The sequence below is a fragment of the Pongo pygmaeus genome, chromosome 11, assembly GCF_028885625.2.
Source record: "Pongo pygmaeus isolate AG05252 chromosome 11, NHGRI_mPonPyg2-v2.0_pri, whole genome shotgun sequence".
Lineage (NCBI taxonomy): Eukaryota > Metazoa > Chordata > Mammalia > Primates > Hominidae > Pongo > Pongo pygmaeus.
In genome coordinates, this window is record NC_072384.2 from 140,760,612 (window position 1) to 140,775,394 (window position 14,783).

The 14,783-nt window shown below is 55.3% G+C and overlaps 2 protein-coding genes across 2 annotated transcripts; both read right to left on the reverse strand.

Annotated features, from left to right (window-relative positions):
* Positions 1 to 3,904: 3,904 nt before the first annotated feature.
* Positions 3,905 to 10,473, reverse strand: COPS9 (COP9 signalosome subunit 9). The gene is made up of 3 exons (XM_054478295.2): positions 9,287 to 10,473; positions 6,995 to 7,067; positions 3,905 to 4,166 (listed from the first exon to the last, which is right to left on the reverse strand). Exons 1-3 carry the CDS (start codon positions 9,410 to 9,412, stop codon positions 4,129 to 4,131), a joined length of 237 nt encoding a protein of 78 aa, XP_054334270.1. The 5' UTR covers positions 9,413 to 10,473; the 3' UTR covers positions 3,905 to 4,128.
* A 1,543-nt stretch (positions 10,474 to 12,016) lies between these two features.
* OTOS (otospiralin) lies at positions 12,017 to 13,772 on the reverse strand. The gene is made up of 4 exons (XM_054478794.2): positions 13,691 to 13,772; positions 13,339 to 13,514; positions 13,132 to 13,158; positions 12,017 to 12,423 (listed from the first exon to the last, which is right to left on the reverse strand). Exons 2-4 carry the CDS (start codon positions 13,469 to 13,471, stop codon positions 12,239 to 12,241), a joined length of 345 nt encoding a protein of 114 aa, XP_054334769.1. The 5' UTR covers positions 13,472 to 13,514; positions 13,691 to 13,772; the 3' UTR covers positions 12,017 to 12,238.
* Between the last annotated feature and the right edge of the window lie 1,011 nt (positions 13,773 to 14,783).

Here is a 14,783-nt window from a genome sequence, read left to right on the forward strand (position 1 = left end):
TAGTTCACATCTCTGGGGAAAGAGAAGGAAGCTCATGACACTAGAACGAGGTCTGGTATATTTGCCTCTGGAATTCCGAGTGACCTGGGACAAGTCACTCTGTCCAATGAGAAGACAAGTATCTCTACAAGATATAGGAACTTAGGACAGAGAGGGGAAGGCTAAGTACAAGGACACAGGGTTCCTGTGACCCACAAGCTTGCTAATAATAATTAACAGCGAATACTCAGGCAGTGCTTGGACTACTGTGCAGGGCGCTGCCAGAGCATTTCAGAGCATTTCCCATAGGAGCTCACTGACCCCCACCCCCACCCCTACCAGGAAGCCCCACAAGGCATCACTGTGCCCTACTTTACAAGCTCAGGCACAGGGAAATTCCAAACCACCCAGAGGCAGTTGGGCTTAGGTTGAGCCCAGGGCCCCTGTTAACCAGTCTCTCTCTCTCTCTCTCTCTCTAACACACACTTCCTGACCAGGTAGTGCATCCCAGATGTGTTCAAGCTCCTGCTTTTGGGTGGCGTGGCACTGCCCACATTGGGCCATGTCTGCTCACCCTCCAATTCCAAGGTGCTACTGTCCAGAAATTTGTGTCCCCTCAAAATTCACATTGAACCCTCACCCCCCACCCCCAGGTAATGGTGTTAGGAGGTGGGACCTCTGGAGGGTGATTAGGTCATGGTGGTGGAGCCCTCATGAGTGGGATCTGCGTCCGTATAGGAGAGATCTGAGAGAGACCCCATGCCTCTTCCACAGAGAGGCACCACCTACGAGTCACCGGCTCAGCGCCCTCGGGGCAGCTTTCTCTCCTCCCCAAAGGAGCCCAGGATTCCGTCATTTTCAGAGTCCCTCTGTTGTTGCTTGTTTACACTAAACAAATGCCTGCTGAGCACCTTGATAAAGGGACCAGGCATCCGTTGATCAGGGTTGCTCTGCCTTGCTCAGCCAGCTGAGCAACCCTCCCTGGGTTCACTGCCCCCCAAGTGACAGCCATCTCTGATGGCAGGCCACTCACACCCCCTCAAAAATCACCCAGGAACCATTAAAAGCCATTCAAGGCATACTTGAGAGCAGTATTTTGGGACTAATTGGAGGCAACGATTATTCACACAAAACCTGAGCTGTGTGGCCAGGACGATGCCACCAAGGTGTGCTGAGAGCCCCGGTGCTGATTCAGGGCTGGATGTGGGCAAAGCACACGGCTCACGGAAGGTGGGCCAATCACAGGCCTTCCTCAAGCCTTTCCCTTGGGACACAGTCCCCTTCGCCACCCCGGGAGGCGTGTTACCAGAGATGTAGTATGGAAACTGCTGGAACCATGGTGGAGAAAGAAACTTGTGGAGAAAGATTTTCTAGGCCCAAGAAGCCAGTGGGCAGGCAGAAACAGGAAGTGGTTAAGTCCAGGGATCTTTGAGCCCTGGGGCCAGCTGTCCTTCTGTGAGCCTTCCAACAAATTCCTCCCTTGCGTGGATTTTAATGGACAGTGCTTCCTTCTTTTCTCATGGAAGGGTCTTCTCCAAAACCCCAGAAGGCTCCCTCGCCCTCGGCTGATTCTGCTCCAAGGCACAGGCAGGCATTCCCCGCAGAGCTGTGCTGCCTTGCTGAGGTTCATTATCTGGCTGGCAGCTGAGCCTGCGGTCCCCCAGCAGCTTTCTAAATGGGGCAGGGATCAGTATAGAGGTCTCTGTGATGAAGGCGATCAGGTGTAAAAACTGAGAAAATACCTCTTTGTCAGTGTAGATGAAGACACATCACCGACAATGGCTGGAGTTTTGCCACGGGAGTGGGCATGGCTGGGCCCATCAGCTGCAGTCCGATCACCCGGGTGATCACCCTTCCTGACAGCCTCACAGTGACAGCCGAGTCACGGGGAGATGAGGAAGAAAAACAGGTGGCAATGTTCGTGGCCTCATGGTATTGAAGAAGCTGTAGGATTCTGTGAAGGCAAAGGGAGGCCTCCTAGAGCCCACACAGATCTAAACATGTGCAGAAGACACTGACATGCACACATGTGCAGACTGCTATTCACAGAGCGGCTTAGACCAGGCCAGCCTGAAATTCTACGGCCCACACAGGAGCTTCTGGGGCTCACAGGCCTTGGTCTAGAAGGGATGTGCCCATCTCCACTCTGCCTGAGTTCCTGTCAGCAGCTCTCTTCTTCACCTGGGATCGTTCCTTCCTGCTGAAGGCCAGAGGCTGATATCCCCATTCACCTATGAGGAAACAGAGGCCCAGACAAACATTTTTGGTTTTGTTTAGAGACAGGGTTTCTGTGGCCCAGGCTGGAGTGCAGTGGTGCAATCATAGCTCACTGCAATCTTGAACTCCTGGGCTGAAGTGATCCTCCTGCCCCAGCCTCCCAAATAGCTAGGACTATAGGCACGTGCCACCACGCTCAGCTAATTTTTTAATTTTTGTATAGGGGGGGGGTCTCGTTCTGTTGCCCAGGCTGGTCTCAAACTCCTGGCCTCAAGTGATCCTCTCACCTCACCCTCCCCAAGAGCTGGGATTACAGGAGTGAGCCACTGTGCCTAGCCCTCCAAAGAAAGGAACTGATTCAGCAGGAACCTACAGCTCGCTGGCAGTGGTGTTTGCCACTGGCCAGTCTGAGTGTAGCCACAGCCCTTACCACTGTGTACTGCAGGCCCTGTAGGACTGCGATAAACCTCAACTGAGGGGGAACTGCAGGGTAACCACCTGATCACGATAGAATTCACCCAAATACCTAGTTGTTCCCCCACAGAGCCCTCTAACCTGCTTTGAGGAATCCACTTATGAAACTGTAAAAACGACTCTCACGAAGTGAATTACAAGAAAACAGCACTGAAAAACCCCACCCTCTCAAAGTGCAGACGGCGTGCAGACAGCATGTAGCCTGGCTGCCGGAAACCCTGCTCCTCGCCTGCAGATAAGCCACGTGGGTCTCAGAAACAAAGCGGCAGCCTCAACATGCAGCCCAGTGCAGACCTTCCGACAGAGGGTCTTCTGACACCGCAGTCTGCTCTCCTGCCTTCCCACAGACCCTGTGCTCTGACTGCCCTCGCTGCAGTGCGGGAACCATAGAGGGCTGCTGGCTTGTCCTGGGCAGTCCCGAGCTGCTGAGCCCCAACAAAGGACAGGAGCTCCATCAGGATGACAGGGTGGAAATCCACTCACCACTCACGAGAAAACGAGGCAGAGCTGACAGTCGGTTCTGCTTAAAATCTCACCGGGCCTCCAGTACAAATGTCTCTTCTGGAAACATGACAAGGTGACACCCTTCAGCGGGTTCTCAGTAGCGGGGGCAGCAGGTCCCTCCGCGGAGGGGCTTTAACTCTGAAAATGGGAACTGCTGAAGTCCTGGGCCTGGGCGTCTCCTGGCCTCAGAAACACTCTTCACTTCGAGATGGATGTCAAACAGCGACTTCACTGCTTTACAGCCAGTACGGATGACTGAGCTGGGCCTACAGCAAACAAGACCCCTCTTCCCACATGCGTGTTACACTCTCCTTTGAAATGGACCAACATGCATTTCCACGTAGAAGGCGTCTCCTGCAAAGTCGCATCCTGTCGTCCTAGTTCTTAAGCCTTGCATTTGTGGGGCAGCTGCCCTGACGCAGAGGCCGGAGGAGAGCATAAGGACCACTGTGCTGACAGACACACACAGTGCGAACCTGCCCACAAAGCGGAGGGGTGGCCCCGTGGCAAGGTCCTCCAAGTGCTGTCAGTAGGCCCAGCTGTGCACGGGCCGCACTGCCTCCTGCTCCAGCACATACAGCACCTTAACACAAGGTATTTGCTACCAGACAAATGTGGTTCTCTCAGCGTGCTGACACATGCACACACATGCATGCACACACAAACACACAGAGACTTTTAGGGACTGCAACATTCACTCATAAGTATAAGAAAGAGATCACTCTGCATGTGACATTGCTTTCTTTTAATTGGAGTGAGGACAAAACCTGATCACATTCAGAGACGAACAGCCTCATCTAGGTCGTTAAGAACATTCTTATCTTTCTTGGTTAACCAGGTCCTAAATTCAAGGGATTGCCACGTGTTCTTTAAAACCACCTGAAACTGTCCTGCGCAGGCTCACACTGCGGCTCTGTACCAAGGGCTTGGCCCCACCTGCAGCCAGAGGGCATCTCACTGGATGTCATCATCATCAAAAAGATCTTCAAAATCTAAGGAAATAAGCAAAACCACGTATTTACACATACAAGGGTAAGGGCTGAAGAAATCACTTCAGAATGAATTATATGGTAATCCAAAATACAGAGATAACCGTCAATGACCTAATGAAATAAAAGACTTTTCCCGTAACAGACTTTCAGTTTCAGCCAACCAGGGCTCGTACATGTAGTCCAAGGGGAGAGTGTTGGCTAGAGTACTTTCTTGCTTTCATTTAAAAGACAATCCTAAGAAAATGCATGCAGAGCTGTTCTGAGTCCCACGGACACCACCACACAGCCACAACTCAGCACTCGGGACACACACCCACGAGTGCACGGCGCCCAAGATGCTGCCCTCGCTGCCAGGGCCGGGGAGAGATGAAGCTGGGAGGCACGTGCTGGGTCCTTGGGAGCAGAGGGAAACCGGCTGGCTGCCGCTGTGAGCATGAGAAAGTCGGGCTGGGCTGCAGAAAGGTGAAGCCTCCAGTAAGGGAGAGTGAATGATAGTCAAGCCTGAGAAACACCCGCTAAGGCCCATTCCCGCTGGAAGAAACGCAGCAAACATGTAGTGCCCTGCTTTGGGTGATCAAAATCAGGCCCCCCAGGAAAGATTTTGTCCTTCTGTTTAGTTTTCTGTGTTCTTCAAATTCCCTACTACAGGCAATCATCACTTTCACAATGGGAGGTGAAAATACAACTAAAAGCCCACCCACATGTACTGTGCACTGAAAATGTGCGGTATGAATTATGAACTAGAAAGAGAAGGTTCAACTCCTGGAGGGTCAGAGCGAAGAGCCAGGAGCCTGCTGGCACCACGGCATCCAGCCTTCCTGGGGAGGGTGGCATCCCTGAGGCATCTCTGGATACTGCAGAAGGTCCCGACTCTCCCCAGCCACACTGATGCACCCCCATGTCCTCACTGCCTCCCGACTGCTGGCTGTGGTTCGAACTGCCGCTAGCAGCACTTTTGCACAGTCCCGGGCCTGGCTGACTCCACACCTTCCGATCGCTGCTCTGCTGCCCCCTCTGGAGAAACCTCCCTCTGCTGTGCTCCCAGAAACAATGCCGTCCACGCTTTGCCAGGGCTCTTGTCACAGTCCAGCCCCTGCCTGCTGACCTGTCTGGACCCACAATTTTGTAAGACACGGCGAGGGAAGAGAGTGAGTCTCTTTCATGGCTAGAACCCTGGTGCCCAGGGTATAACAGCCCAGCAAAACCCATCTGTTTGACAAGTAAAAAGGACTTAGCAGAAGCCCCATCCACAGCCCACAGAGGTCTCTCAATGTAAATGGCTTCTTGAACACATGGGGTTGTCACAACCTGACGGGACAGTGAGTGCTTTGTGAACTTAGTGGGTGGGCAGGCAGGGGACACAGAGCTCTCCCGCGTTCCCTCCCTGACCGGCCGTGGCTCAAAGGCAGACACGCACCCACAATGCTCAGGTTGCTGGGCGCTCACCTGACGGGTAGGGCCTGGGTCCCACTCAGAGATGCTTTCCCGTCAGGATTCAAGGGCTGACTCTGGAAGTCATGTGAACTCAAACACTAGAACACAGCAGTCGCCTCTAACCAATGGGCTGGCAGAGGATAAATGGGACTTTGAAGGAGATCATCAAAATGCAAGCGTGTGGTGCCAGCATTAGCAACTGCCCAATCCTGCCCACGTGAAGAAGCTTCAAAGTCGCCCTGGTGAGCCGGTGTTTTCACAAAGCAGCTTTGGAGAGCGCTCTGCAGCTCTGTACAATTTGTTCCCTCTGAAGGCAACACCCTTCTCCCACCTCGCTCTGGCATAAAGAATTGAAATAAATGCTATTCAGTTCTCCAGGCTCGTCTCAAATGTCACCTGCCCCAGTTCTGACTCCAGCTGGTAGCAAGAATGCTGCCTCAGGGGCATGGCCAGGCACCCTGGGAAAGCCTGCACCCCAACTCAGCAGCTTGGCTGCCCCCTCAGGCAATGGCTGGCTGACAGTAAGCCTGAGGAAGCAGCAGGGACCCAGGATGGCAGGGTCTTTGGTGAGTTAGAAACCCATGTGGCAAGGTCACATCCTAGCTGTTCACTAGTAATAAGAGCTTTCTGTAGAGGCAAGCAGCATGGATTCAACCAGGATGAAAAATGCCACCTCACTCTCTGGAGTAAGAAACCTATCTGTTTACTTATTATTTGAACCCTCAGTAAACGTTAATATAATCTATAGGAACAAGGCCTGAAGAAATCAGAAGAGAATGAGAAATATTCCCTCTAGCAGGTCGGAAGATGTTAACAGAAAATTTGCTTTTCACTGTTTATTTGGTGTACCCATGTTTTTGGTAACTAGCACTGAAGCCCTTAATTCAAGAGGGAAACGCATCCTGCGTCCTGATTTCAGAGCTGGGCAAGAGCTGGAGTATGGCTGTCCCTCTGCAAAGGCAGCTGAGGGCACGAGAACCCAGGCAGGCAAACACAGGTGGGCTGGGAGAGGAAAGGAAACCGGCTACCCGGAGAGGGCGGAGACAGGGAGTCAGACAGGGTTCCTATGGCCGTATGTGGGATAAGGGGCCAGACCTGGCTACAGTCTGAGGTGTCCGCAAGCACGTGTAACACGCATGCCAGAGCTCAAACTCAATTACTGGGCTGCAAGCTGGGAACAATTTCATGCTACTTTCTCCTGAAAAATAAGGCTGCCTGCCAGTGGCCGCAGCCTGTGTCATCGCTCCATAGAGGCTGCACTGCATTCTGAGAGGAGAGCAGGGGCTCTACCACCTTATGATCCACATTATTCATGTCACCAAGTTGCTTCACTGCCTTAACCGAGAGAAGAAATATTTAGATTAAATCTGGCATCCCATTCCAAGCATCCTTACCATTAAAAAAGTCTGCATGAACGGCCTTCTCATTGGCTGCCAAGTCCATCAAGAGCCCGGTGCTGCCTCCCGCCTGGGGAATGGAAAGGCAAGGTTATGTCAGCTGCGTTTTCCGAAAGAACAGGTGATAAGTGCATTGCAGGGCCGCCACCCCCACAAAAAAAGACGGATGAGGGGAAACAGGCTCAAGTTGGAGTCAACATTTTAGTTCCAGACACAGGAATGTGTATTGGGGGGAGAGGAAGGAATTCAAAGGAATGATTTTTAAGGCCTCTCAAGGGCTTCTGTTCCTTGATTCCTCTCTGCCTTTAAAAAAGAAACCTGCTACTGCCCTAAGCACCACTACCTCTCAGTGACCCTCAAGGAGAGGTTTCCCATCCCCCACTGGACATCACCAGAGGCCACAAACATGCGAAACTGAGCCCATCGCCTCCGCTCAGGATCCCTTCCCTCTCTCTTCTGGGAATGAAACCACTTCCCCGAGGAAACTAACCTGCTCTGCCTCTGAGGTTCTGGTGCCTGGCTGCCATCATGGACCATCCACTGCCACAACTCCACGGCAGTGGAAAAATCATGTCGCAACCCAAGCTGGGCAATCTGAAGCCCTCAGGATTTTGGATCCTGTTTAGAGTCAACCTGCGACAGAGGGAGCAGATTCCTCTGACAGCAGCACCCTGGACAGCTGGCCACAGGTCCTGCTGCTGCCCTGGTCCCAGCATTCACAAGGCCGCTTGCTCAGCCCTGCCCTGATCCCCCCGTAGCTGCATGCCCTTGTTCCCTTTCAGACACTCTCAGAAAAGCCAGGACGCTCAGCCTCCTCCCCTGGCTTCTCAGCCTCCCTCCCCGTCCCCATCACCACAGTAAGCCACGCGCATTCTACACTTAAACACTGGGCTGAGCTTGTCGCTACCTCCATCTGCCTCATTCACACCCTCTTCAACTCTCCTGTTCTCCCTGCTCCCATTTTTCGACCCTCTCACCCCTAAATGCCGCCATCCTACAGAGCAAGTCGGGGCCTCTCACTCCCCACTGTAAAGCCCTCCGGTGGCTCCACATCGCCTAGGGCTGTGACTTTAAAACAGGACAGAGAAGCCTGGGTTTAGTGGAAGTGCTTCGGGAGTGGGGTGCACAGAGCCACCCTCTTTAGCATGGTTCCAGATGGTTTCATGATCTGGTCCCTGCCCACTTTCTCCCGTCTCTCCGGCACTGCAGGCTCAACCATGTTAAACGCCACAACATTCCCTTCCCTTGGTGAGCCAGTCGGCATCCCCCAACCAGGACTCTGCTCCTGCCGGGCCTTCATCCCCGCCTACCTGGCAAACACCAATGAGTCCCCCAGCATTTGGCCACAGAGTCGACTCCTCGGCTGTACCTTTGCTGAGCCCCCTCAAAGCCCTGAGCGCCCATCCGTCGGTGCGCCTTCGGCTTTCCATGACACCTGGTATTTGCAATCAGCCTCTCTGCCATGCTATTACCTCCACAGGCACAAGGGCTGCCTCTGACCACCTCTGTACCCCCTAAGCTTTGAGAAAGAGCACATGAGGCCCTGACCTGCAGGAGCTGGCCTGCCACTCTGAGCTAGGCTGTGGTGCTCTCCTGCTTACCATAAACCATCTCAGAACGCTCACATCAGACAAGGTCACTCTGTGAACACAATAGAGACCAAAAAAACCCCAAGACGACTGCATAATCCTGTATAATTAAAAAGAAGAACGAGGCCACTACGCAAAGCACAGAAACGCCAGACGTCTCCTTTTCCGCTCCGACAGGAATGACGGCTGCTCCAGTCTTCCCTCATTCTAGTTAAGATTAAGAGGCCCAGTCGGAGACTTATCCTCGCTTCCAAGGCACAGCAAAGCCCACTTTCTTCCCGCAAATCCCCTAACACGAGCTCAAATCCCACACGAGGTTGATGCCCCACCCGCGTTATGGAGACGCACCGCGGGCCCCCATGGGGGTGCTGCAGCCATCGAAAAGCAGCAAACGCAACTCCTCTGACCACGGGTGTGTTCCCGGGGGCCTTGGGGGCACCCAGCAGGCACTCAACCCTCAGGCTGCGCCTCCTGGTTCCCCGGGCTAGGGCACACGCTTCCCGCCGCGGTCGGTCGCCGCCTTTCACCAGGTGCTTGGAGAAACCGGGATTTGCTCTCCGCGGGGCAGGGAGCCTGGGAGCCGGGCCCATCGCCCACCCGCCCGGCCTCCCCTCCCCGGGACCCGCGCACCAGGACGCCGCCCTTCCGCTCCCCCTTCCCCGCTCCCCACGCTCGGAGACTCCCGCCGGGCCCGTGCCACCTCGTCCAGGTCCACGTACGGCCCGGCGCCCTCAGGGAACATCTCGTCCACCGCCGGCTTCATCTCGGGGCCGCGGCGCTCTAGGCCCACTTCCGGCCTCAGGGCCGCTTCCGGCGCGCGCCACATGGCAGATCTAGACGCCGGAGGACCGCGCCTCTGTGGTGCCCGCCAGCCGGGGTGCTCCTGACCGCTGGCGCGTCCGCGGCCGCCGGCGTTTGACTTTGCGCTGGCGAGGGCGGGCGTCTGCAACGCCTCTGATGGGCGGCCGGGCGGCCACGGAGGGAAAAGGCCGCCAGCAGTGGGAGCAGTGCCTGCAGAGCACGCCTCCGACAAGGGGCCAGATCCAGAATAAAGAGGGAGCCTCAGACTCTGCGGCAAAGACGGCCGGGTTCACAGGAGCCCAGGGCTTGACTTTCAGACGTTTGTCTGCAGAAGACACACTCGCGGCCAGTGAGCAGACGAAGAGGTGCAAGCAAACTAGGGCCCCACGGAGGGGCCGCTGCACCCCTGGGACGCCCAGAGTCAAAAAACAGCAAAACACCAGGGGAAGGGTGTGGGGCACGGGGCCCCTCGCACCGCAGCGGGGAGTGAGACGCGGCAGCCGGGGCGGGAGACAGGGGGGCAGGTCCCAGAAAATCAAACACGGACACCCACGTGGCCCAGCACTCCCCTTCCGGGCACAAGCCCAGAGGACCGAAAGCCGAGGCTCCAAGGGGCGTCTTTACCCCACGTTCACAGCAGCATTATTTATAATGAATGAAAAATGGACGCGTGCCCCGCTGTCCCTGCCCATCGATGGATACGTGCATAAGCAAATGTGGTCCCTGCACACTGTGGAACATTACTCAGCCTTTAAAAGGAAGGGAATGCCAACATCTGCTGCCACGCGCGTGAATATTGAGGCCGCTCTGCCGAGGGAAACGAGCCAGTCCTAAGACAAACACCGCATGATTCCACTCGGCCGAGGCCCCTAGAGGAGTCAAAGTCATAGAGACGGAAAGTAGAAGGGGGTTATCAGGGTCTGGGGAAGGGGAAATGGGGAGTTCGTGTTTAGTGGGGACAGAGTTTCAGCCTTGAAAGATGAAAAGGGTCTGTAGAGGGCTGGTGGTGACGGCTGCACAGTTCCGTGAATGTGCTTAATGTCACTGAAATGTGGTTAAGATAGAAACAATTTGTGAAGTTTTACCGTAATGAAAAAAAGAAAAAAGAATGTGACAGAAAAGCGAGGGGAAGGAGAAGGAAAGGGGTAAGAGGAGGGAGAAGGTTGGAGGAAGAGAGGGAGAGAGGAAGAACAGGGGAGGGAAGGAGAGAGAGCAAGAGGTCCTGGAACTAGACTTTGCCAAAAATTCTTTGCTCAGCCAGACTTCGGTGGCCTCCTGACCTCCTCCCAGGCGCATCTGTGCACTGCATTGTCAGGTTCAGTTTTCGCAGAGAGCCCTGCTGAGTTGGTTTAGCCAGAGCCCCCCACCGTGGATATTGGATCGGGTTCCTGGTCCCCCAGCATCCCCAGGATGTCTGATGGCCCAGGCCTGTCTTCAGCGAGAGCCCTGCGGGGTCGGCCGAGCCAGCATCCCGTCCCACACTGTGTTCCTCCTAGTCATTTTCCACCCGCGACCCCACCTGCTCCTCAGCCGCAAAACCCCACTGCCTGTGCTGTTCGGAGCTGAGCGTGGTCTCCCTCCCCCACTGCAAGATCCCGTCGCAGTGGTCCCCACACGTGTCTCCAGGGTTCAGAACAACTTCTGAAAATTTCCAATGCTTTATTTAACAGGGCTTAGAGGAGGTGGGTTTGGGGGTTAGGCTGTAGAGAAGGGGAGCGGGGGGCGGCATGGAGGAGGGTAGTTCCAGGGACAGGAATTGAGCTGAAATGTGAGGGGTGTGTGTGGCCTGAAAAGGGGCCGCCTGGCCTGAGTGGACAGTGTGGGATGCAGGGAGAAGCTGGCAGTGGACATGGGGTGAGCCTCATGCCATGCCAATGTGCGTCACCCTGAAGGACCCAAGTGAAAGTCAGTCCGATGGAACAGGGGCTTGGCAGTGACCAAGAAGAGTGACCCATTAAGTCAAGGTCTTTACTGGCTAAGGGGTGGAGCTGTGGGTCTCCACTGTCTGCTTGTACACCCTACAGGGATGGGGGCTCACCACCTGTGCAGAGGCCATCCTATTGCTGGAGGCCCATCCCTAAGACGCCATCGTGCTGCCTGCCCAGCCTTCCGGTGCCCCAGGGTGCCCAGGTGAAGCCCCCTTCCTCCCAGCATCCTCAAAGCCTAGAGCCGTCCCTGGAAGACAGAGCCTGCCCAGGCCCCACTGTCCCTGACTGATGACAGATATAGATGGGGTTTCTCAGTTCCGTTTCCTGCTGCCTCCTGGGTACTGCTCCCAGGGGTGTGTCGTGGTGTGGAGTCAGCCCAGCCCTGACTGTGGGTTTGCCTGCTGCCCAGCTTAGTGGCCCAGAGCGAGGCTGCCTGGACTGGAATCTAGCTCCCCGCTAACCAGCTGTGTGACCTTAACAAGTCAGGCAGTGACCTTATGTCTCTGCCTCAGTTTCCTCACCTGTAATCTGGGGGAACTGCAGCACCCCCCCAGGATCATTGTGGGAAATGGATGAGTGAGAGACACAGAAAGCCAGTCCTGAGCCTGCCCAGGATATAAGATCCCTTGTTGATGCCAAGGTGGATGGAAATGTTGCACATTTATGAAAGAGTTTATGAAAGTGCGCCCCAGGAATCAAAATAAAACCAGCTTCATTTGTGAAATAAAGTAAATGGGGCCTGAGTGCAGCTGTCCTTGAAAGACAACCCACAACCCTGGTTGTGCATCTTCAGTCTGGAGTTTATTGAGCGTGAGACCAGATCTGACTCCTGCAGGGGCCAGGTTTTTGCGGGGACTCCATGCCTGCAGAGGCCCAACTGAGTGCAGCCTGGTGGGGCGGGCGGGCACCAGGCTGGACACCATTCAGTCCTCCTGATAGGGAACATGGAAGCCCAGGGTGCTCCCCAGGGGGAAGTGCGCAAAGAAGGTGCGGGCCATGTCCTCGATCTGGGGGTAGGCCCCCAGGGCCTGGAAGTGCTGCACATAGTTCCAGAAGTCAGAGGTGGAGAAAGGCCAGTAGGGCATGGCCGGCAGCTCCGCGTAAGGGTCTGAAAGACACATGACACCTGCCTTGGGGGCTGTCCCCATGGTCCTGCCTGGAGACACCATCCTCAGAGGTCTCAAGGCAAGTGGATGGTTCCCAGCTGTGCCCACAGTGATACAACCTTCCCAGAGTGGGGGCCTGAGCCCGTCCCCTCTTAGGTCCTTGGGGATATCTGGTCTGGGAGACAGAGGAAGAAGAAGAAGGGGAAGAGAGGGAGGGGAAGGCCTGTCCTGTTTGAGGAAGGAGTTGTGTAGGGATGGTGTGGGGCACCAGCAGCCACCTGCTGGGATTTCAGAACGGAGGACAGACACCCCCCTCCGCTACCCCCAGTATAACCTGTCCTAAAGCTTGGGCAAGGGCAGCCATGAAGATACTGGACTGAGCTAGGGCTCAGAGTTGGGAGGGCCTGGGGGCTGGAACCCAGGTCTGAGGGTGGGAATGTCAGGGGTCATAGGGCCCTGGCTCCCCCTGCCCAGTGTGTTCCCTGGTAGCTGGAGGGCAGGGTCCCAGCTGGAAGGAGCTCATAGACCCTCTGCTTGCACAGCTCCAAGCTGGCTCTCGAGGGCCATGTTTTCCATGCTTGGGCCTGAGCTGAGCCAGGGCCCCTGATGCGTCTGCTTGGGATAAGAAGCTGCTGCCCTCCCCAGCAGTTTCTCCCCGCTGCACACTAGTTACTTATGCAAGTGAAAGGAAAGAAATCGGAGAACGGTACCTCCTTCCTCCTGCACAGGCTTGGCCCCTGCAAAGGAAGAGAAGAGCTGTCACCCAGGAGGACCACCCAGGTGCCAGTTGGGCCCACCCGACACCAGCTGCAGGGCTCTGAGGTTTCCCAGCAGCCTGGGGATGCATGCAGGAGGGGAGAGAACAGGAGGGCTGTTGGGGGTCCTGGTGGCTGCCTCCCTCCAGAGCGGCCCCTCACCTGCGAGAGGCCCCAGCAGGAGGCAGAGGGCCAGCCCCGGCACCATGCAGGCCTGCATCTTCCCGGTGCTTCCTGATCTGCGACTCAGGCCCACCTGCAGCAGGATGAACCCAGGAAGGGCGAGACCACCCATCCGTCAGGGCCGGCTTCCTCTACCAGCCCCAGTGTGGGCAGCCCTGGGGAAAATGACATGGATTAAAAAAAAAAAATTCTTACTGTTTTCCTAGCAATTTCCATTTCAGTGGTTTCAAACCACTATTTGGAGGTGAAATCACTGCCTCAACTGGCCTCAATTTCCATGACCTAAGAAATCGCACACCCCTCCACTCTGCCTGGCCTCTCCAGAGCTTACCTTGTCTCTGCTCAGCCGGCCGTGCTGCCTGGATGGGCTCTGCTGCCAGCTCAAGGGTCCTCTTTATAGAAGGGCTGCAGATGAGGAAGGACACGTCACCTGCCTGAACAGTCATACTGAATATTTCATCCCCACCAGAGGACTGTGGGCTCCTGTCGCCCTGCTGGCAGGCGGAATCAGGGTGTCAGCTTCTGGGAATCTGATCCAAAGTTCAAACCGAGAGAAAAACATCCTGGCTAGGCCATTTCTGAAATTGTTAGGACTGAATTCAACATTGGTAATTGAAACAAACCCAATTTCCTCTCCGCAAGGGGAGATTCTACATCCAATACTGGGGCTGGCTGAGATTTCCTCCCTCGTGAGAAGGAGCTGAATAATTCCAGTGCTGCTTCCACTTAAACCAGCAGGCAGGAGGAGCCCCAGGTCAGCAGGACCTGCCTGCAGGACGTCCATTGAGCAGAGTCACAGCAGGAAGTGTGGGGTCAAGATGGACTTCCGTCTCCAGGTGGGAGCTTCCCTTCGATCCAAAGTGTCAGTCTGTAGGTGGGCAGGAGGCTGTCCCCACCCTGGGACACCAGCAGCCAGCACCAAGGGTCTCTGTGGGTCAGGCCATTCTGACTACACAGCTGCCCCACTGACCACATCAGTTCCTGTGCTCACCTTTCTCTCCAGTAAGTACAGCCTCCTCCTGGTCCTGCTCCTTGGGGTCCCACCACACCACTGAATCAGGGGCCGAATTTGCTGTGGCAGTCTCCCCTGTCATTCCTGGTTACCCTGGGGGCTGTTTAAGGACTCTGGGAAGCTCCTCACCCATGTGTCCCATGGTTCTGGAGTTCATCACAATCTGCCCACATGTCCCCATCCAAATGATTAAGGGCTCATTTTTTCCCACACAATGCCATACATTTAACCAAAGCTACCCAGAGAGGTGGTTAATTTAATTCAGATTGTAAGGCAGCTGCCCACAGATTAGATTTTGGGTTTCCTTTTCAGAAATCTGGAGCCTGTGGCTACAGGAGGCAATGGATTCTTTCAGGGCAGTTGTATTCGGGGTCCCCAAGAGCACCCAGGTCAATGATTCACTAGGAAGATG